Source organism: Giraffa tippelskirchi, chromosome 9 (genome assembly GCF_054371585.1).
Source record: "Giraffa tippelskirchi isolate mGirTip1 chromosome 9, T2T-mGirTip1v1.2.pri, whole genome shotgun sequence".
Classification (NCBI taxonomy): domain Eukaryota; kingdom Metazoa; phylum Chordata; class Mammalia; order Artiodactyla; family Giraffidae; genus Giraffa; species Giraffa tippelskirchi.
Window position 1 is genome coordinate 138,523,715 of NC_137283.1, and position 24,602 is coordinate 138,548,316.

The following is a 24,602-nucleotide window of genomic DNA, read 5'->3' on the forward strand; positions in this document are numbered from 1 at the left end:
AAGGGGGAGAGTGGGACCTTAAATTAATATTTCCAGAATTAAAAGGAATACTACTCTGAACTTCTTTACTGTTCTCAGCACTAATAAGCAGTTTCAATTCAACATGTCACGACTGTCCTTGCCTGTCGCCTGCAGATACAGGAGCTTCATTCAGTTCCCATGGGAATGTGGGCATGTAGACTTCCAAGAATCAATCAGGTTTTACAAGTGCTTTGTTTAAACTGTTAAAATAGTAAGTGATGTAGTAACAGAGACTCCGTACAAATGAGACCAACTGGTGCAAAAGGGTAGATTTTACAAGTAGCCTGACTTTGTACAGAGAAAAAAATATTAGCAGAAAAATCACAAAATGTACTCAAAAATCATAGGTGGATATGGTACCACTCATCATTGCTATGAACCAAACAGGCCAACGGGCCCTTGAGCAACTGCTGTTCCCACCCCACTCCCACAGTATACAATGAATTTATGTCTATTTGTGTTTCTACCCTGGCTGCCTGGCTGGCACCAAACCACGAGCATGAAACAGAGTTAAACCTGCTGATCTGCAGGAGAGTCAGCTCATGACTTAGGCCTTGTTGTCATGATGTTATATAAGAGACTAAACACATGTAGGCACACACATCCACAGATAACCTTCAGGCTGCTGTTCATATTTATGCTACCCAAGCTTTTGTGACCATAAAACTGGAAAACAGCTCCTCAGATAACCAAAGAATTTCCTCTTGCAAAGAGAAATCTGCTTAATCAGTGAGAAAGCATACCTAAATTTTCCTTTCTGAAAGCCTAGTGAGCTTTACAAAAACATTACAGAAATGGTAAAGGGGCTGATTTGTACTAATCAAGGACTGTAGTTGAAAACAAAAATCACTACTGCTGGATCACATGGCCAGTCAGTCACTGGTAAATTACAGTTCTATATCCATATAAGTTACTTTCCAGTGGGGCCCAGAAGTGCCAAAATGCTTTCCACATTTCTATAGTTGTGGAGACTATTAATTCTTCAAAACTACTAGATTTCAGTAATCTTTTAAATACTTTATGCATCTCCCCAAAGTAAGCTGCAATTTACTGCAAGCAGGAGCTTTAGAAATCCATATTTTAATATAATTAAAAAAACCATACCTGGTTTGAAAACGATAAAGCCAGCATAGGTGAATGTGAAATCAAAACAACTCCTAGGGAACAAAGGTCCCAGCTGGTTCTCTGCCATCCCCTTCCTCGAAGTTAAAAGGCTTCCTTACAGTTTCCTAGAATGATGCTACTTCCTGATGGTGTCTGTGGCCATAAAGGCACAACATTCTGCCATCTTGCAGCATTAGGCAGAGCTGGACAAAGAAATACTGCACAAAGGCAGACTGACTCTGTGAAAGGATAATAAAGCAGGTTTGCTTTGATCTTCCTTACCACCTTTTGTTAACAGGTTTATAAGAAAAAGGACTTCCCTGATAGCTCAGTCGGTAAAGAATCTGCCTGCAATGCAGGAGAACTTGGTTTGATTCCTGGGTTGGGAAGATCCCCTGGAGAAGGGATAGGCTACCCACTCCAGTATTCTTGGGCTTCCCTTGTGGCTCAGCTGGTAAAGAATCCGCCTGCAGTGCAGGAGACCTGGGTTTGATCCCTGGGTTGGGAAGATCCTCTGGAGAAGGGAAAGGCTACCCACTCCAGTATTCTGGCCGAGAGAATTCCACGGACTATATAGTCCATGGGGTCGCAAAGAGTGGAACATGACTGAGTGAGTTTCACTTACAAGAAAAACAGTAAATACTACCCTAGTAGTTACGTGCCATCAACCAAGGAGTACCAGGTTCCTGCCATGCCTTTTGTAACATTTCTATAAATCTTTGCTGCATGAACACTTCATGGTGCTAGCAAAGTCCACTTTCCCTTGTCTGCTCTGTTATAAACAAGTGTAAAACCCTGAGGGATCATTTATCTGATCATAAGGTACAGAGATTAAGTTTTCCTTAAAACCCTTTCCTAAACATTAGGTATCACTAGCTAAGTTGCAAATATTATAAAACGCCACATTAAACTTTAACCCAGTACCATACGCTAGAGAGCCTTTAGGCTTTCCTGTTCATTATTCTCAGTGGTAATACTTTATTAATATACATCACATGGGCTTCTGAATTCCTTGACAAAAGTTAAAATGCTCATGAAAGGTCCTTTCCTTTAATAGTGACAGCCTTATGAGCTTAGATAACCAATTTTAGAGATTCAAAATGAGGCAAAGAAATCAATCACTGGATTCAATAGAAGAATGAGACACATGCCCAGAGCAGTGTTTCTAAAAATTATCTATCCATCACTGGTCTATGAGCAAGTTACATGTTTAATTTTTGAACCATACAATTAGAAAAACAAGAAAACTAAGAAACAGGTTCCTCATTTTTAGGAGTTTTGGTAAAACATCAAAGATGCAAGATGAGGTGCTCTGGCGGATGACAATGGAAGGCAGGAAGGTGCCAAGTCATAAATTGTTCTTCCCAACAAGGACAGGGGCGTCACTGAGGAGTGGTAATGACTAAATGTGTGATCCAGACGGGCCAGTCTGGCAGCTGTGGTTGGATTGGTAGGAAGGGACAAGGAGTGAGACTTAAGAAAACCTTGTCACATAATAACTTTGTCCAAGTGGAGAAAAGGGATCTCAAGCGGTGGCTGGGAGGACAGAAAGCAAAAGAGAGAAATCCAAGAATCACTCATTCACTTTTTTTATACAGGCATCCCCCAGCATGGGGAAGACTTATGCAGGGGAGTGAGCATGGGTATACCAATAGTCCAAATAAAAGCTGAGATGTAGGCAGTGGGCAGAAAAGGAGGTTAATGTTTTTATGAAAGATGCAGATGAGAACGAGGACTTTACATCTGCAGAAGAAACAAAGCGAGGGATGGTTCGAATGAGGACCAAAATGATCAACGGTTTGAAATAATGGACTGTAGCTAAAAAGATGGGTTTAGTTGTGATACATATGAACACCTCTTCTTGTATTAAAAAGGAACAACTGCACAGGTACAAAATGAAGACCTAGCCAAGCTTCAGTAGACACAAGGAAGGAGGGCCCTCGGACAGTAAGCTTCCTACATCTCAGTGTGATGAGGCAGTGACCATCCTGACAGCATCACAGGTGACAGCAGCACCCAGCCAGTGTGCTGGGTCAGAGGAGTAAGCCTTCTCCATTTCCTGGTCCTCAGATCACATGGTCTGAGCTCGATATTTCAAATGGGATGAGAAATAACCTATTCAGAAAAGAAGTTAAGACGTATAAAGATTCAAGCCTGTAACATAGGAGGATCGTTGGAAAAAAAGTACATTTTCTCTGGAGAAAATAAGACTCAAGAGGAATAAAAAGAACGAATTTAAAGGCAAACTTTTAGTGTAGTTTAAGCACACAGACTGAGGTTGGGTGATTGGAAGTTACCAAATGTAATATCACCGAGGACAGTTGTGCACAAACACTGATCCGGGGTGATATGTTGGGCTAATGCATGGTACACCGGTTGGAGTTTCAGACTCTAGAGTCCCTTCTGATCCTGCCACTCTGTGACCTGACGAAAATGGAAACTCAAGCTGTATCCTCAGGGAAAACAGTTGGGCAGAGAGAAAAAGCCCAAGAGAGGTTCAAATTACCCTCTTCCTTGCTGTCACTGACTCTCTACACTTAAACTTCACAGGGCTTCACTCTGTAGGCAGCTCTGCAGCGGTATCGCTTTACTCATTCAACTGATGCCCCCCAGAGGTTTCAGACTTAAAGCTAAATAATGAAAACAATGGAAGCCTCCCTCAGTGGGTGTTCAGATAGCAGAGGCCCATGCTATGATTCCTGCATCTGCAAGCTTGCAGGCCTCCCTCTTCTCTCACCCACCCACAACTTACTGAAAGCTACTGGGTGAAAAACTCCGGTGAAGGGGACATAAAGGTGAATAAGACATACAAGTTTTCCTTTCATGACACAATTTATTACGATGGCTCACTGTGGCTGTGTGACTTGAGAGATGAGATCTAAAGGTCTGTGAGTGAAAAAGCAATAAATATAAGCCAATTCAGTTTATTATTTTATGGACATTTTAAGGCGAAAGACAGTTCTAAGTCTTTAGGCCAGTGAAGAACAGAACAGCTCAAGAACAATGTGTTTCAGATTCTGAAACCTACCCGCCTCCCCAATCCTTACCCTCTGCTGCTCTTCCCAATTCTCCTAAAATAAAACCTGACATCAATTGGGATTTTTTTCCAATTTAGGAAAGTTTAATATCCTCTTTTAATCTTAAGATTAAAATTTTCTCTCAAAAAGTAATTTAAGTGTTTTGCATAATTCTAGAGGTAAACCCTTGGTTTTCTTTCTGTGGATCAACGTATCCATCAGGGTTCAGTTCTCTGTCTTTGGAGAAAAATATAATATGTAAAATATATATGCTAAGTCACTTCAGTCGTGTCCAACTCTTTGCGACCCTATGGACTGTAGCCCACCAGGCTCCTCTGTCCATGGGATTTCTCAAGCAAGGATACTGGAGTGCGTTGTCATTTCCTTCTCCAAAATATATATAAAGAGATTTATTTTAAAGAAAAATAGCTGCTGCAGTTGTGGAGGCTGTCAAGTCCAAAACTGTAGGGAAGGCCAGCAGGCTGAAACTCAAGCATGACTTGTATGTTATAGTCTTGAGGCAAAATTCTTCCTTCTCTGGAAAACCTCAGTTTTCACTCTGACAGCCTTCAATGATTGGATCAGACCGTCTAGATTATCGAGGGTAAGCTTCTTGATAGAGGAGGAGATACTTAAAGTCAACTGACTGTATATGTTAATCATATCTGCAAAATACCTTCACAGCAACACCTACTCCCATGTTTGACCAAACTGGGTCCTGTAGCCTAGTCAGGTTGACACATAAAGTTAACCATCTCAGTCAGTGACCCCGAGATGAAGACCCTATTACCACACTGAAATAAAGCATGTCAGAGGTCTATCTGTCAACGATCATAACCTTCATTGAATAGGCTGGATACTATTTACTCAAATCATTTCCAATATTGCAATGCTCTATGAAAATAGTATTCATAAACTGGACACCTCAGAAGAGATTAAATCCCCCTATATTTTCACTGATGATTTTTCACTGAGAATCCAATACAGGTTGGCTTCAAAGCATCAAACAAATCCTTTTTTATCATTATAAGAACTAAACAGCCTGGTTGTCTCAAAATTAAATGGTTTAGAAAGTACAGATATGAAACTTATAGAAATCCTTCCTACTGTTTAAATCAGAGGAAACCATGGTATATAGATATATATGGAAGGAGAGATAGTGAAATACAATTCTCTGGCACAGTTCTGAAATCAACCTAGTGGAAGGAAGTGACTAACAAATGCTAAAGTATAAAATGCTGGTGGGCAAGTTTGAGGTTTGGTCATTTTTATTCAGTTGAAGGCTCCTAGTGAAAAGGATTAGCACATCCATTGTAACTGTGTGCAACCAACCAGAAGCCTAAACCTAAATTATACAGGTACAGACTTCCCTGGTGATCTAGTGGTTAAGACTTCACCTTCCAATACAGAGGGTACGGGTTCGATCTCTGGTCGGGGAGCAAAGGTTCCACATGCCTCAGGGCCAAAAACCCCAAAAACATTAAAAAAAAAAAAAAGCAGCAATATTGTAGTAAACTCAATAAAGCCTTTAAAAATGGTCCAAATCTTTAAAAGTAAATAAATTATACAGGTAAGAGAGAAGCATACTTGGGTTAAATAGCAAGCCCAGAAGCTTTCAAAATTTGCAAGTGCTAAATAAAAGATGTCCCTAATACATCAAAGTGTGTGTTAGTCGCTGAGTCGTGTTCAACTCCTTGTGACCTCGTGGACGGTAGCCTGCCAAGAATTCCTCTGTCCATGGGATTCTCCAAGCAAGAATATTGGAGTGGGTTGCCATTTCCTTCTCCAGGGGATCTTCCTGACCCAGGGATAGAAACCGGGTCTCCTGTATCGCAGGCGGATTCTTTACCATCTGAGCCACCAGGGAAGCCCAATGCATCAATAATTACTTAAAAAAAAAAAAGATATGAAGTACTTCCATGTAGATATTACTAGCAACCCAGTTTGTTTTTTGATAAATACAGTTTCTTTTTGTTTTGCCTAACCTAGGGCCATCAAGATTTCAGGGGCTCTTATATAGAAATAAATAACATCTCAGAAAGATGGATGAGTTGATAAGGACACTCAAGGCACCCCGAAACCTCATCTCTAAAACCTTTTACCTTACACATCTATGTTCTAAGCCCTCATTTTAAAACTCATGTACACTTCAGACAGGCTACTGAAGAAGGATTACAATGCCAAATGAGACTTGGCAAACTTCAGAAAATATCACAAACACACCATTTTGCCTTTTTATCATAAAGCAAAATAGCTACACTTCCATTGTTAAAGGTACTAAAATTTTGAATGTATTGGAAAAAAAAAAGGCTGTTCCAGATACATGCCATAGTGCAGAAAGGAATCAACCTCATAATAAAAATATCTTCTCCCTCTCAAATTTTTTTCTTGCTGGAGATAGTATTACCTGGGCTCCATAGGCACAGAGGAAGAGACTCACCCCGAACCCCTGAAACAAGAGGCACCCATGTCTCCCTGAAGCGCAAAGCCAGGCTGCATCCGGTTCAGTATAAAAAGACTTTGTCCTTGCTTTCTGTTTACAAACCAAAAGAGGGCGTTTTACATAACCAAAGCTGTTTGCTTTAAAAATAACTGCAATCCTGAAAATTGTTCCATGAGGTGTTTTCAGGTAGGTACATCAGTAATAGAAAATCATGTTTTCTGTACATGAAAAAGTCATCATACACTTCAGAGCAGTGTTAACTCAACTTCACAGGTGTCCAAGAGCCACACGCCGAGTCCTATTTCTGAACCAGCAGCCAGATTTAGAATAGCCCTTTTCTCTTTCCTCCTGACATTCTATGCTCCTCCTCTTCCAAAACCTTCTTGAATGACTCCTTAATTGCCTTCACAATGACATGAGGTTCTAATCACGTGTATGGTTTAGACTTGTGTTGTACAAATTGGTGGATGATGGGGACTCCTTTTTTTTTTTTCCTCCATGCTCAGAGTAGCAGGCAAATGTAAATAAACAAGATGACATTCTCAAAGCTGACTACTTCAGATACAGTTGGACTACCAAGAAATTCAATTAGAAATGCCAAACTAGTGTTCTTTCCCATGAGGCTTCACTGGATTATAAGACTATGGTATTTGTCCTCTCATAGGTCTCCTGAACTAAAAATAGCTCCATCTCCCTTTTCTCTATTTTCATGCTTTCTTTCTACTGTACAGCTATTTCTTCAACTTGTATTTTACTTTCTGATTCTCAGCCTGGGACTTAACACAAAGTCTCTGGACAAAGCATGTGGATGTATCTTGCTATATACCAACAGGAGCATCTTCACAGAGATGGTAGATGGTAGGAAGCCACTGTTGCAAGATAAGGGGTTTGTTCTAGTGTTAAGCATATTATATAATAATGCTATTTTCAATATTAATTTTTTTCACTGAAGAACTATACAAATTTTAATAAAGGATGGCAAAAAGCATATTTGTTCAATTACCACAGCATCTACTATACATATAAAGACAACCTGAAGGCATCTAAACCCAGGGCCCCCTGGAGAAAGTGACATTTTAAGATTTACTAAGTTATTTTCAAGATATAAAAATCTAAGTTACAAGGTGAAGGAGACAGTGTTTTCTTAGGGAAAATGTCTCTGCACGTGTGCATGCCATTCTCTCTCAAACACACACACACATACGCAACCAGAATTGGCCTTGTAAATGGAGCCTCTGCAATTTAAGAAAGTCTCTTATAAAATTCAATAGGAAACTGACAAATAAGACAGCTTACTGATGTTTTCTCTTTCATGCCTATACTTTGAAGAAACCCAAACTTTCTTATGGAAGTTTGCAGAAGGCAAGCTGTATATGCTTCCTCTATTTTCCTTGTAGTGAAAGTTGCTTAGTCGTGTCTGACTCTTTGCAACCCATGGACTATACAGCCCATGGAATTCGCCAGGCCAGAATACTGGAGTGAGTAGTTGTTCCCTTCTCTAGGAGATCTTCCCAACCCAAGGATGGAATCCAGGTCTCCCACATTGCAGGCGGATTCTTTACCATCTGAGCCACCAAGGAAGCCCAAGAATACTGGAGTGGGTAAGGCTATCCCTTCTCCAAAGGATCTTCCCAACTCAGGAATCGAACTGGGGACTGCTGCATTGCAGGTGGATTTTTTACCAGCTGAGCTAAACATTCAATGAAGTGACAGTGACTTCTTAAGGATATAACAAACCGGCAAGTCCATCTTTGTGGTTTGAAAGAATGGAAGTCCATCTTTCATGTAAAATGCAATAATCCTATAGCAATCACACTTTAAGAACATTTAGAACTATAATATGTTAATAAAAACACAATTGAATACCATAAAAACGAAACAAAAATAAGCCAAGATGAGCTGGCATGGTTGTCTGACTCAATTACAACATAATCCATGAATCTCACAGGCCAGTGTGTCACAATCTTCTGCTAGGAGGTTGTGTGTAACACGGACAGGTGAAGAGCACCCATGTGCTTTGATGATGCTTCCCATACCTGGGACAAGCCAATGGCCCTGTGATCACAGCTGCTGTCAAGCCTGAATCAGCACTATATTTGAATCTCTTATTATGGAGACTTCACAATTAGAAAATTTGCTTAAGGGAGCGATTTAGCATGCTAGGGTCCACAGTGTCACAGTGATGCAGTACTAATCCTTAGTAGTCATGACCACAGTAATTATAACACTTCATGCCTATGCTGTGTCAGACACTGATCTACATGTTTGATGTGCATTAACTCATTTAATCCTCACTCTATGAAGCTGGTACCAATATCCCTGTTTTAAAAAGGAAGAAACTGAGGAACGGTCAAATAACTCACCCAATATCCCTCAGCTTGTGGGGGTGGGGAGTGGAGCTGAGATTGCAACCCAGGCAGCCAGACCCCAGAGTCCTAGCATAAAGTAATTTGTTGTTTAGTCACTAAGTCATGTGCAATTCTTTTGTGACCCCATGGACTGCAGACTACCAGGCTCCATTCTCCATGAGATTTTCCAGGCCAGAATACTGGAGTGGGAAGTCATTTCCTTCTCCAGGGGATCTTCTACAACCCAGGGATCGAACCTGTCTCTTATATTGGCAGGCAGATTCTTTACCACTGAGCCACCTGGAAAGCCCCCGCACAAAGTAATAGTTTAGCATTATCCCTAAATAATTGGGCAGTCAATTCTGAGAGTAAGACTATACGTCTTCCCATGTGCTCAGTTTCAGTATTATCTTGAGGAAAAACAATGACAAAAAAGATACTCTTCTTCAGGGATCATTGCCATTGTATCTCCCCTACTGTCCTTTCTGTTTTGGCCTTGGATTTTACAGTTAAGCAGACACCAGCTACAAGAAGCAGAAAAGAGGAGACCAGTTCTGCCAAAGGTAAGCCCTCTCGGAAAGGGCTTCCAATCACAATGGATGGCACCACAGAGCCTTGCAAGCACACACAACTGCAATTCAGAAGTGTCTCTAGAGGTTCTGACACAACAAAATCAGAGATGGTCATGTGAGGTGAGGTTCAAAGCCGTAGATGTGAATAATAATATTGAGAAAAATTGGAAAATGAAAAGGGCAGAGCTTACCAGACCAAGACTTCGGTAAAATACCACGGAATGAGGAGAAAGAAGAGGTGAAGGAAAGATTAGCCCAGAGGGCACTGGCATCAGGTCAGGTATGAGATGGAAGGCGAGAGCATCAAGGCTAAGGTCATCTTGGTGCCACGTATTTACAGATGGAAGAAACAAGGGCTGGTTTCCAGCCAGGCACCTGGTGATTAGAGTTCATGGGTCGCCTTGAAGATCTCTGGGAAAAGTATATAATTTTCTACAAAAAGAACCCTTTAATTATCTACCCGAAACTGAACTTTATTTTGAGGAGGAGGTAGAGGAAGGCAGTGCAGCAACTGAGCAAAGTGGACAAAAAGAAATCTAATTACCTAACATTGTGTCTACCTGAACATATTCAGACAATAAAGTGCATACATATGTCCCAGAATATGTATGTACATATACTTGGCTATACAAGTGGACTCATCTCATACCCATATTCTCTTTCCTTAAAAAGAAAATGACTGGGCTAAAATAAGAGAGTAAGCTCAATAGCTTGAGGGCAGTAGCTGTTACAATTTTCCAGGTGGTTTTCATAAGATACACTCAACACCTCCAAATTAAATCTAAGGTCAACTGGAAGAGCATTAAGTAGAAATGGATCTAAAGTAGTTCTCACTCTTGATTGCACACTGGAACCACTTGGGGAATTTTTAAAAAATACTGCCACCTGGCTCCCATCTCTAGAGTCTCAGATAAATGCCTAGGGTGCAGCGTGGGTATCGAGTACTTAAAAGGTCCCCAGGTGATAGCCAATTAAGACTACCCAAGGTGAGAACCAATGATCTGAACCAATGACGCTCCAGCACATGACCTCAATAATTGGTTCAACAACATGACCTTGTGGCCAAGGACTGAGCTATATTTAAATAAACCCAGCAGGGCTGTGGGGTGTACTAACTTAGAGCATCTACTGTGAAAATAAACCAACCCAGCAGGAATGATGGAAGCAGGCAACCGGGCCCTGTTTGGTATGTCTGCCGCGCTAAAGAGGTCAGGAGCTTCTGGGAAACAGAGGCCTGCCTTGATTAAAACCTTGAAAAGCAGCCAGGTGTTTTCACTACAGCCAATTATTATGCACATTACTGTCCACCCAAACAGGGCTTGTGTTGGGTTACGGGAACACTAAAAGAAGGGGGGTTCCTTCTAGAATTGCACCTTGGAATTTCAACTTTTCCTAGACTATAACAATGGTGTCAGGGAGACAGGCTGTATACGTGGAAAGTTATGCCATAGTAAAAGATGTTTCTGTGTACCACAAAGCCAGTTCTAAAAAGGAGAATTTTGGAGCCTTAAAAAAGTCACAGAAGAAATTAAGACATCCCAAATCTCAATATTCTAAACTGAAATATCACAGTTTTACTAAATATGTTTGCAAAGCCCAGTTCACAGATACCAAATGCATTTCATCCAGCTTCCTTTCTGCTTCATTTTGCATACCTACATTCATCTGCAGCAACATGGATGCAACTAGAGATGATCATACTAAGTAAGTCAAAAAGAGACAAATAACATGTGGAATCTACAATATGCCACAAATGAACCTATCTACAAAATAGAAATAGACTCACAGATAGTACAAAACTTGCTGGCTGCCAAGGGGTGGGAAGGATGGACTGGGAGTTTGGGGTTAGTAGATGCAAACTATTACATATAGAATGGAACGGATAGACAACAAGGTCCTACTATATGGCACAGGCAACTACATTCAATATTCTGGGATAAACCATAATGGGAAGTATAAAAAAGAATGTATATGTGTATATAACTGAGTCACTTTGCTGTAAGGTAGAAATTAGAACAACACTGTAAATCAATTATACGTCATTAAAAATTTTTTAAAACTGGTTTTTCTAGAAAAGAATAAGCCTGAGCACCGTACACATTTAGCTTATAGAACCTTAGACCATGCTCAGTAAATTAAAGGTCCAAATGCATTATCAAGACTTTTTACAAAGCTCTACAAGTACACTTCAGTAGCTGAGAACTGATACTGAGTTTGACAATATAAATTCTGCCAACAAAGAAAACAAGTTATAGTAATACTTCCAACTTTCTTACTGCAAAAAAAAAGTTCCAAATTCTGGAAAGCCGTATTTCAAGGGATTGGAAGACAGACACTAAGCAGGGAGAAGAGAACTTGGACTAGCATGGGATGTGCTGTATGACGACACTCCAGTTCATCATCAACTTCAGAATGTAGACTCCACAAGAAATAAATACTATGGAAAAAAAGAAGCCAATGACATTTGAGCCAAATAAATCCTCATTATACCCTGGGCTCTGGGAGTACCTCCACAGGTTTTCCTGGTTCAAGTGAACATCATGTAGTATCCCGAAGGGCACCAATTTACTTTGAGGTGACTACATTGCTTTACTCAAAGAACTTGGTGCAATGTCTAAAAACCAAAACTAAACGTAACAACAAGTATTGACAAGGATGCAGAGCAAGTAAGACTCATATACACTGCTTGTAGAAATGCAAGACTGCACAGCCACTACAGAGAACAGTTCATTGGTTTCTTGTAAACATGTAGTTACCTATGAGTCAGCAATTCCACTCCCAGGCATTTCCCTTAGATAAATAAGAAAACCTTGTACCTAAGTGTTTGCAGCAACATTTATATCACCAAAGCCTGGAAATATCCAATGTTTCTCAATGGGTGGATGGATTAATCTGTGGGACTCCCTTAAAATGGCAAACTACCAGCAACAAATACTGATACCCCCCAACACATTTGAATCTCAAACGCATTATGTTAAGGGAAAAATTCAGACTTGGAAGTCTATGTGTAGGATGCCACTTTTATGACATTCTGGAAGAGGCAAAACTAGGATGGTGAGCAGATCAGTGGTTGCCAGGCGTTAAGGATAGGAGAGCTGGATCACGGAGGAGCCGCACAAGGGAATTTTCTGGGCTGAGAGAACTCTTCTGGATCATTACCATAGAGGTAGTTACATGACTATACATTTGACAAAACTCAATGAATCCCACACCCCCCAAAACAGCAAGCTGTGTGCAAATTCAAAAGTTTTAATAAGAAAAATTTCAAGGATTTTACACTCCTCTTTTTCACCAGTGTATTTTATGGAGAGTCTTTTTAACTGGCTATCTTTACTTTCCAACTGCTAGTCTATTAATCACATACTCTGCTACATCCCCCACTCTGAAATGCCCCAACTCTGGGGGTGGTCAGCGACTACCCAGTAACAGCGGCAAGTGCTTTCTTTTCTTTCCAATCTCGGAATCCTTGGCCAGCTCATCCCTCTCCCTTGGCTGGTACAGCACTGCTCAGTTATGCTTCTAAATTTCTGGCTTTCCACCTCCTATCCTTGAAGTGTTGTCTCACCCCCTTTCAGTTTTCGTTTCGGAACCCTCATTGTCAAGGCCTCCATTACATTCCCCTTGTGGAATGAATCCTCCCAGAGTCCCAACCTTCATTTTCTCCTTATTCCCACCCTCCCAAGTGTCCATTAAACATTTTATTTGCACATCTCCCTTGCAGCTCAAATCTCTGTGTTTAAAGCAGAGATTTGCCCAGCTCTTCCACCAAAACCAGGTCCTCCTCATGACTATATTCACGCCACCCTTAAACGAATGAACCGAACTCAAACCTGGAGTATAAACTTAAATGTCAATTTCTTACCTGCATCCTTGGACACATGCCTCTATAGAATCTTGAATTAAATCATTCTCTTCCCACTTTCACTGCCATGCCATAGTGCCGGCCCAACACCTGCCCAGAAGGTTCCTGCGGGAACTTCAGAGCTGGTCTGTAAGTCACCGCATGTGTCCTTCTTAAGTCCCTCCCCTAGTCTACACCACTACTTCAAAATGAGGATCACATGGGTAGAATACCAATTCCCCTCCTGATCGCCAGAGATTTGGCTGATCTGCCTGACTGCGCATATGTTCCTCATAAACTCCCTCCTCCCCCTGCCCCCATACCCTTCCCAAAGCAGCAAAATTCAATCAAGGGAATGGCTTTCCTTGCTGAAGGGACCATACACTTCTAAAATGCACAGCTGAGCATTTGTGCCAGACTTTGCTAATCAAGCTTTCAAGATCCACAGGTAGAGAATTACCTAATTTATCGCACTTTATTCAAGATATGTTATCCTTAGGAGTCATCAACAGTTTCAGTGCCCGCAGAATCACGGAGCATCCTCTCAGCTTGATCACTCAACAAAACGCCCTCAACGTGCCTTCATCCCTAATCCGTCTTCTAGATTCTTGCACAATGAGCTTCACACATCTCACTAGGACCCAAATTTTGCTCTTTTCCATATCTGCACCTGTATTTTTCTCTCCTGCCTCCATTCAACTTTATATGCCATTTACCTATTTTAAAAGTTTAAGTTAATTACTACATCCAGTACATCCTCCCTGATGAAAAGCCACAGCTTAGAAGTAACTCTTTCTTCACTGAACTCCTCATAACCCTGTAATTATTTGCTTATGGGTTTTGTTTTCCTTTTGAAATCTAAGGATCATGTCTTTATCAACCTTTCAGTTGCCATTATGTTTTCGAGAAAGTACATATTTCTTGGTTAAATTATTCTAAACCTCAATATTTTCAACTCATATTAATAGACTTGAGTTTATTTTTATTTTTTTTTTGAATCATAATCCACATTTTATTATTAGAGACTTGTATTTGGTCTTGAAATTTTCCTTCAGTATTTATTAATAGACTTGAGTTTAAAACAAAAAATAGCCCCAGGGACTTCCCTGGTGGCACAGTGGATAAGAATCCACCTGCCAATGCAGGGGACATGAATTCGATCCCTGGTCTGGGAAGATCCCACATGCCATGGAGCAACTAAACCTGTGTGCCACAGCTACTGACGCCTGCATGTTCTAGGGTCTGCAAGTCACAACTATTGAAGCCTATGCAGCTTAGAGCCTGTGCTCTGCAACGAGAAGCCACCTCAGTGAGAGGCTGGTGGCACCACAGCTAGAGAGTGGTTTACCTGCAACATTGAAGACTCAATACAGCCAAAAAAAAAAAAAACCCTTTCAAGTGATTATTTTTCATGCCCCAGGGGACAAAGATGTTAGAATTCTTTTTTACAGAACATGCCAATGTAAATTAGTGATTCACACACATGCCTAACTAATGTATCAGTTAAATGCAGGCTCCTGAGCCCACAGGCCTAGTCTAATACTTCCCTTCTACTTAGCAAGATGTAAAGGTAAGAATTAGCTAAAATATAACAGGGAAAAAGTTATCTATTCACCTGAATGAGGCATTACTAGCTCTAGGATGTGAATTTCAACATGGATGAGTTTAATACCATCTGAACTCCACCTAACAATTATTTGCAGACCCTGAAATCTAAGATCTTAAATACCACTTTCTAATTCGGAAAAAATGCAGTGAACAGTCATGACCAAGATCACACAAAAGGTCCATGTTCTTCCACAATGCTGCCTGCTAAAGAGAGAAAAAGCTCAATTCCAGGTTCTAAGTCATTTCCCCCAAAGGAGTGTCAACAGATTTCACAGGTCATCGGTATTAACTTATCCCCAGTGTATGAAAGTGCACTCTCACGGATTAGTCCAGAGCAACTCTAGATTTGGTCTTAATTCAATAGGCTTTTTTAAAGGAAGTTATTAAATTGATAGATTAGCTCTACACACTCACTTTCACAGTTCTTGAGCACTAGTATAAAATTAAATACACAAAGCCTGGGCAGAGGCAATTTCGTGAATTTCAATCTGCTACACAAAATAATCACCTGAATAGACTTGACATCCTCTAGTGGTAAAACTGAAAACTCGTTTCCAAGTCAGTTATTTTGCTCAGTTCTTGCCTACCTTTGGTTAGGGCAACACAAGTAGAAAGAAGGGTTCATTTTAAAGAAAAAATTAAAAGTTCATCATAAAGAATAAGACTTGACTACTTTTGAGTAGAAAATAAATATATCCTAACAGAGATACAGTTCTGAATGCTGAAAGAAATATGATTTTTATATTCTACCTTTCAATATTCTTTAAAAAATGTCTCATTTTATGGGTGGTATACTGCCACTTTTCAACCCATCTTTGATACACACACACATACATATGTATATAATAATGAACACATTACAGGTGTTACTTTTATAATTTGATTCTAATCTAGATTTAGATTTAAATTTAGATTGTAATCTAAATTGCCCTAAAGTTGGACCACAGTCTTTGCACAGGGACAGAAAAACTAAGACATTTAAGAATGGGCTCCACCTCCTAATAACCTAATGTGCTGTGCCGTGCTGTGCTTAGTCGCTCAGTCGTGTCCGAATCTTTGCGACCCCATGGACTGTAGCCCACCAGGCTCCTCTGTCCATGGGATTCTCCAAGCAAGAATACTGGAGTGGGTTGCCATGCCCTCCTCCAGGGGATCTTCCCAACCCAGGGATCAAACCTAGGTCTCCTGCATTGCAGGCAGATTCTTCACCATCTGAGCCACGAGGGAAGCCCAATAACCTAATAACATGATCTGAAAGGGAATACAATGAATCCTTCAACAAATCTTGCCATTTAAGGTGGCAATGTTCTCTTCTTGCTGGTAATAAAAGACAGAAATCCCCACCCTATCCCCCAAAATCCACCTCAATACAACCCTGTAATTATAAAACAAACAAACAAAAAAGTAACTTGCAGCATTTGGATATTAATATGAAATACATCCATAAGAAGAAAAGTACTACACTGAAGTCTGATATTCAGGCATAGGTCACATATTTTAAATATATGGAAAACTTCCTAAGTTGTTAAACTCCTCAAACAATTGCTACCCAGATTTAAATATACGTGTATATGTATTTTCACCTTCTTTCTTCGGCACCTAATCACACAGGTCCTCTGACCATGAAAAGCCATAATAGTAATACAGGGCTAGGAAAATAGGAAAAAGATGTGAGCCAGAAATAAGCTTTAGTTAAACTATGGTGGTTTAGTCACCAAGTCGTGTCCAACTCTTGCGATCCCATGAACAGTAGCCCGCCAGGCTCCTCTGTCCATGGGATTCTCCAGGCAAGAATACTGGAGTGGGTAGCCATTTTCTTCTCCAGGGGATCTTCCCAACCAGGATCAAACCCTGGTCTCCTGCATTGTAGGCAGAGTCTTTACCAACTAAACTACAGATATTCAAAGACTATATATAAAACTTGGTCTTTGGAAACTAAAGTTTCCAGGCAGAGATGTGGACGAATTGTTTTCTATGAAAGTGATGGTAGCCAATTAAATCGCCCTTTTCATAAAGAAAATATTTCACTGACAGCCACATGGTTGATTTGTATGTTAATTGTTAGAAGCATGACCAGTTCCTTAGTAAACATGCCTGAGCACTGAATAAAATAGTTTGCAATTCACTTACATCTGAAAAGCTTGTTCATATGCAAATTCTAGGAAATATTTATTTATTATTTTTAGCATAAAACGTGTGTCTTAACTCACAGGAACAATTTTGCTTCAGGAGCAGTTCCCCCTCCCCCCTTTTGTGTGGATTAGGCACCAACCGTTTACATTCTTAATGAGGATACTGCCCTCCTGCTGCACTAACCCTCAGAACCCAGTTTATCAAGTTCCCTAAAGCATTTACAAAGGCATGTCCTCTGAGCCACCCCTTCCCTACCCCAAACCAAAATATTGACCTGCCAATCTTTCAAACACATTAAGACAAAATAAACCACCCTTCAGGAAGTAGCGTGACTTCAAAGTAAACAAGTTCAAGATTCCTTGTCTTAATCTCAGGTATTTTGGCTGGAGGGATTAAGTCTTCAGTCTTAAGGTGCCCCAACTCTACCTAGCTGAACAGATCCATCATTTGCAAATACTGTTACAGCTTTCCCGGACCTTTCGCATTAATACAAGCATAACTTCTAAGTCAATATCTCTCTTTTGAGGTTGGAGGGAGTCTCACATTTAGGTAACAGTTGTTTCCGATTATGTGTAAGCAGAAAACGCGATATAATTGGGGAGCCTGCAATTGGCACGGCTTCTTAAAATAAGAAACTGCCTCACCGCCACCAAGCGTAGGAAGGTACCAGAAACAGTTTACTGGCCAAGAATAGAAGAGGGGACTAGAAAAGAGAGGTGGATCTGCAAGAAAAAATGATCGCGAGGAGGGGAGATCGAGGAGGAGGGGAGGACTTAATGCTCTCAGGGATGTGAGCTCCTGCCCTCGACCGCGGCTTGGAAGTTGAAGGAGGGGGGGTCCTCAGTACAGCGTTCGGAAGGGCCGAGACGACGTTCCCACCTGTGGTTGGTGCACGGACTGAAAACATGAACTCTTGAGGATCCTTTCAAGTCAGCGAATCTCTGAGACACCCCCCCCAGCACCCGCAGGCCCCCACCATCCCGAAAGCAGCCCCTGCTTCCCGACCCCCCGATCTCAGTCTTCTCGCGACCAACGTCGTAACTGCGGACCCCAGGACAATCGCTCCGGAGCGCTGGGCTGCGTCCACCGCGTCGGGCGACCCCGGCACCCGGTCCTCCAGTTAAGGCGAGAAGATTTGCGCAGAAAAGGATAATCCTGCGAGCCGCACCCGGACAAGGATTTTCCGGCTGGTGGTTTGGTTGGGGGAATAGCATTTCCCCATTCAACCGAATTAGACCCAGCCTGGCAGGTGGGAGAGGAGGACCGGCGTCTCCCCGTTTCCTCCTCCCGCCCGCGCTCCCTGGCGCGCTTCCACCTGTTGGGGGAAGTCGAGCTGGAGCGCGAGAGGGGCGGCCCTGGCTGCGGCCGGGCGCCAGCGAACTTGGGCGCCGGGGCCGCGCGATCGACGCGCGGCGGCGGAGGGCGGAGGGCCAAGCGGTCTCCAAGCCGGCCGTTCCGGGCCGCGGCCGGGCGGGGGAGGGGAGCGCCGGCCCCACGCGAGCCCGCAGCCCCGCTGGCCGCCCTCCCACCCGCGCCCGCCCGACCCCCACCTGCCCCCGCAGCTCAGTCACCTGTTTCGCTCTGCGCGGCGCCATCCCCGCCCGTGTGGCTGTCGCCGCCCGCTCCCAGGTCCGCCATGGTGCTCCGATGACGCGCCCGAAGAGCCGCTCCGCCCTCTTCCTCGGCTTGGCTCCCGCCGGCCCCCCGCCTCCCGGCCCGCGGCCCAGACAGGTGAGCGCCGTCAGCGGAGGGCGGAGGAAGGAGGGAGCGAGCGCTCGCCAGCCCGCGGCGGCCTGCGCCCGGCGCGCCCCCTCGTGGACAGGTACGGCGTGGCAGCCGCTCCGGCTGACGCGGCAGGGTTGCCGCAACCAGAGCAGCGGGCGGAGTCAGGCACCTGGGCCGCGCGAGCTTCTGGTCCCGGCTGCCCGCTCCTCGAGGTCTGCAGGGAGTTAAGGGACGCTTGGTGGCGCTAGGAACCGGGACGCTCTGAGGATCCGTCGAAGTGAGGCGAGAGCATCCGGAAAGCTCTATTCCTCTCTGAACTCGGAGGCAGCCTGATCAATGTTAAGACTCGCCAGGGCTGGGGTTCATGGTGACAGCCGCCGAAGACTATGGTGCCACGTGGAAAGCCGGACTACACGGGCTGGATTCGACTCATTCGTCCAGTCTTCATCTGCGTTTTAGCACATCACTGCCGACGACCTGTCTTTTCACCCTTCTGTATCTGATGTTCCCCAGGGCACACAACTTTGTGCCCAGTGATGTAGCTTTTCTTATTCTTGACTTCCGATTAGCAGCTTACCTTGTGACTCGTGGCTGGCTCCGGAAGACCAAGAGAAAAAAGCAGTAGGCAACAATTTCTTTCTTTTTTAAGAAACAGATTATTAGCTGCAGAGACATCAATTTCTGCTCTAACGAGCAAATAAACGTTAAGCAACAAAATGCTGAGAAAAAAAATGTAGCCTGTATAAATGGAAACATAAAGGAACAAAATGGGGCAGAGATCAGTTCTACCTGGTTACGCAGAGATGCAGTCCCACAGCCTTGGTTGGCTGAACACAAGTCACAAGCTCGCAACAGTTTAAAATCCTCTCAAGGACTTCAGCAGAATCTAGGGGAGCTCAAGTGTGTCTGAGAACAGTGTTGGGTTTCTTGGCAAGGTGACAGTTCTCACCATCCTTGCATGCACATCCTGCCATTCTGAGCCCAGGAATGGACTGGTTTTATTTGGTTTACTGGGTCATTGGCTGATTAGGTAGAGGTTTTCATTAAGGCACACGTGCTGCGGTTTGTAGTTATGGATTTTCCCTCAGTGCCATTTCTATAGTGGACTACGCAAACTGATCATTTGGCAATGTGACCTTCCTAAATCACATTCAGATCACTCTTATCGCCCTTCTAATCAATAAAAATAAAGCATCAGGTGGATGGAGGTAGTTTTAGACCTCAGCTTGGGTCCAACCAAAGATATTTTTTAATACATTAAGTTACCAGGGTTTAAGACACTTTCCTTTGAACATCAGAAAGGCTGAATTCTCTGAAAGAAAAATCAAGAATCCTCCTTAGGAAAAGGAGGCCGTTTGTTTTCAATCTTCTGCTATACTATTTACTTAAGTGAACCAATGAGTTCTTTCTTTGACTTCCTCCCCTCCCAAAAGTGAAGACTTATTGGTGTTTTTCTTTGTATGTGTGTTTGGTTTTTGTTTCTGTCTGTGCTCATTCCTTCTCCCATTTTTTTGATAACTTACATTTCAGTTTGTCACAAGTTACACAAAAATAAATTCAACAAGAAACACACCAAAATTCTGCACTTAGACCCTGTACAGACTCTGTATTCCAGACCCCATGCAGTGTCTGAGCAGAGTGGACTGTTGGGTGACTGCAGGAATGGATGACATCTGTTAAATGTCACACCACCACGTTGTATTTCATGTTGTACTTTACTGAGAACACGGAAGCCATCTGTCCTGAGTGCCCACATCCAACTCAAAACCTTGCCGCATCATCATGATTCCCTTTTCCAGGGGAGGAGCTAGATGTCCTCAGGCCACCCACTCCCACTCCTGCCTCCTCTGAAACCTAATCTCTCCCTTATCCCTACTCCCTAAACACCTCCATTCAAGGGGCTCTGCCCGAACAAATACATTCAGGACTCTCTGCTTCTGAAAATTTCATCCTTTGACTTCCCACCCTGCCAAATCTCGTCATATATTTTGTTCACCAAAGGGAATGAATATGTGGACCTTGTGCTGCCAACAGTTTATTATCTTTGTTTAACCGGCTGTGGTCTTTCTTACTGTCTATAAAAGCTTTCCTGGTCACAAAATCAAATTCCGTTATTAATTTTTGATCTGTATTCCCCTAGACTTTCTGCAGCACTTGAGCCTAATCGTTTTCCTCTTGGCTTACCCCGCTGGCCTGATGTTTCTCACTCCTCTGTGGTCAGTTCTTTTGTCTGTTTTGTGGACTTAAATTCTTCCTCCTTCTCAACTTGTCCCCAAACCTGCCTCCTCCCCAAATCTTAGGCCATAACCTTTCTATCTCTATTCTATTTCTGACAGCCCTCATCTACTGTTATCTCCATCCAAGTGACTCCTAAATCGAGAATCTATACCCTGACTTCCACCAATACATCCTCAAGGGTCTCTGGACATTCTAGCATGTTCTCATTCATGCACATTCTAGCAGGATGCCCTGACATTAATTTAACAGGTCCCCAGACCAGCACCCCACCAAACTTGCCTTTTTTTGAATTCTCTTAGTCACGTAGGTTCAACATCTTCGTCGCCGCCCAAATCAAGGTTCCAAAATTTTGTCAATTCATTGTTTTAATTCCACCCTCTCACTTCGTATTGCTCTGTAGCTTCCACTAGACCCTCATTCACATCTTAAACAGTTTCTGAACTGCTCTGTCCAATTTCCATTCCCTCTAATTTACCCAACACAACTTTACCAAGTTAATCTTCTAATACACACATACACCTTGCTCAGAAAACTTATATTCCCCATTTCTACATAACTAAATACTAACTCCACCTCCCTCCCTGACCATCCCCCAACTACCTCCTGAGCTCTCCTATCCCATTTCCACTTTTCATCTCTATAATTCATATTTCCAGCCAAGTGAGAGTTAAAATGAGTTAAAATTTGTGTATGCTTTAGTGCAATATGAAAGTTGTTCACTTTCTCTAGAACACCTTGAAAATCTCTTTCTGCCTTTGTTCTTGGAGCTGTTTGCCAGAGTGACTTCTCCAGTCCTAACTAATTTAATACTTCCTTCCTTCCAAGGCCCAGCTTGAGGTCCACCTACTCAGTGAGACTTATTCCACCTGCCCTGGGTCTCTTGGCAAGCTGGTCCTCTGAACCTCTCCACGGTCTTCTGTACTTGTAACTTGTCCAGCCTTTAACACAGACCAGATGTGGTTTGTTACAGCACATCTGCCTCTTCAATCTGATACAAATGACTTGGTGGCAGGGGCTTCGACTTCTCTTTCTCTGTAGGTGTCCATAAAGTCTGCAGCCATCAATTATTTGATTTGTTGACAGGCTGCAGATGTCCTCAATGACACACATGCCTGCATTCTGAACCTGATGGGCTTCGTGTCTCTCCTGCAGCTACAGCACCTCACACACAGTAGGCCTTCCAGTGGGTTCGCAGTTAATTCCTCTTTGCCAAACTGTGTCATGTGATAGCTTGGGAATGAAAGAAACACAATATGCAATAACAGAACTAGGAGAAAGAGGTCAAACTGTGGTTTAAAAGAAACATTGGATCTATTTTTGAGTCTGCCCATGGCACCCATGTGAATCTATTTTGTTACAAAATATTTCTAGGCGCAGCTCTGGACCTTCACTTTGCTGTAAAGCCCTCTTGACTCTCTCTGGCAGTTCGATGCAACTATAGCATTTACTGCATGTAATGTTGTTTATATTGTCTTGATTCCACCTCTGAAAGTGAGCTTCAGGGAAAAGAACTGTGTCTTCTTCATGCACAGGATTCAGTACCTAGTACGTATTTAAGAAGTACTTTGGGATGAATGATAATAATAGCAAGGGGCATGGCAGTGCTATCCAATCTGCTAAGTATTGTACTAAGCAGATCCACACCTATAGATTTAAAACAATTATTTAAATCTTACAACAACCCCATGTACTTTCCCCCATTTCAAATGAGGAAACTGAGAGTGGGAGAGGTGAATTAGTTTGGCCAAGGTCACAAAGGAAGTGGTAGTTTTGTTCCAGGCCTATGTGCCTGGACTCTTTCTGCACTAAAGGAACAATGAATAGTAACCATCTTACTACCACGTTAATGGAAAGGAGCTGTCTGTGTATCTCTCCAGGTGTCACTTGGCATTAGGAGGTGGGACTTGACAGTGTTAAATTATCTGCTGTTGTTTAGTTGCTAAGTCATGTCTGATTCTTTCGCAACCCCATGACTGTAGCCTGCCAGGCTCCTCTATCCATGGAATTTACCAGGCAAGAATACTGGAGCAGGTTGCCACTTCCTTCTCCAGGGGATCTTTCCAACCCAGGAATTGAACCTGCATCTCCTGCACTGAAGGCAGATTCTTTACCACTGAGCTACCAAGGAAGCCTTAAATTATCTGTAGAGCTTTGTAAAAAGACCTCTGGGCCCTACGGCAAACCAGAACAACAGTTTCTCTGAGGTGGTGGTATCAATATATTTTTTTAAGTGTCCAGATCATGTTAACATGAAGCTAGGTTGAGAATCACTGGCCTTGATGGACGCCAAAGGCCTTTCAGTGCAAAACTTTATGGAAATAGGGCTACAATGGAATTGCCTTCTTTTGTGACTAAGGCCCAGAATTCTGAAAAAAACCCCAAGGATGCTAAACTGGTAGTGTATTATGAACCATATAGGGATAGAGAAACATTTGCCCATAGATACAGGGTAGGAGGAGGAGGAGGAAATGGCAACCCACTCCAGTATTCTATTCTTGTTGGGATAATCGCATGGACAGAGGAGCCTGGTGGCCTGCAGTTTATGGGGTCGCAAAACAGTTGGACACGGCTGAGCTACTGAGCACTACTCCTACACAGGGTAGGAGGGAGATCCCAAGAGGAGATTACATCATTAAAGAGTTGGCTCAAGATAGGTAGCTTGATGTATATATATATATGTATATATATATATATATGGTTTTAAAAGAAGCACTTAACCATTACAGGTGGGGATATGAACTGTGGCTTAATAAACAAGTTATCCTGTCTTTAAGTGTGAGTGAAATGATTTATGATTTCATTTACACCTCACCACCTTCGAGATTTCTCCACAGGACACAGGACTGTTCTCAGGATTGGGACAGAAGAAAAAAATGCAGCTGTGTTGTTGCAAGTATCAAATAGGAACATACTGGTGAGAACTTTTTGCACACTCTAATGCAATATATAAAACATATACTGTATGTTGATTTTCACATAGAAATAAAGATGACTCCTGTTTTATTAAAGACTGTTCTGTACGGATCAAGTCATGACACAAGATCTGCTGCTGCTGCTAAGTCGCTTCAGTCATGTCCGACTCCGTGCGACCCCTAGATGGCAGCCCACCAGGCTCCGCCGTCCCTGGGATTTTCCAGGCAAGAACACTGGAGTGGGTTGCCATTTCCTTCTCCAAATACAAGATCAGCTCTGTTATTTCTATATTGCATAATAAACAAGTTCCTCTGTATTTAAGAAATTTGTTTATGTCATTCATCCATCTAGGAACTTCAGACTTGATCCTATTCGTGTGGGCAGTCTTATAAAATATAATACATATCCAGCTTAAAATAAAAATACTTACCTCAAATATGAGAACTAAAATTAAGGAGACAGAAAATGCAGTGTTCCCCAGTGGGGTGCTATTTGCAGACCCCTTGAGATACACAGTAGTCATCCAAGGTAACTTGGGGTCTTGAGAAAAAGACACTGAGTTTCTTTTATTCTATTTTCCATATCCTCTCTCTCTTACCACTCAGCAGCCCCAAGGAATGACTTGGACATCAGTTGCTC

At 42.5% G+C, this 24,602-nt stretch overlaps 1 protein-coding gene across 12 annotated transcripts in view; it reads right to left on the reverse strand.

Annotated features, from left to right (window-relative positions):
- MAP7 (microtubule associated protein 7) overlaps positions 1–18,745 on the reverse strand; it is a 175,956-nt gene extending 157,211 nt beyond the window's left edge. For 10 of the 12 annotated variants that reach the window (XM_081528817.1, XM_081528815.1, XM_081528818.1 and 7 more), the window contains exon 1: positions 18,659–18,745. In XM_081528817.1, the coding sequence (XP_081384943.1) occupies positions 18,659–18,725 (67 nt within the window). In that variant the 5' untranslated portion in view covers positions 18,726–18,745. Of the gene's footprint in view, positions 1–17,966; positions 18,141–18,658 lie in introns of those variants that run through there. The other 2 variants (XM_081528807.1, XM_081528811.1) reach the window with 2 other exon arrangements.
- Between the last annotated feature and the right edge of the window lie 5,857 nt (positions 18,746–24,602).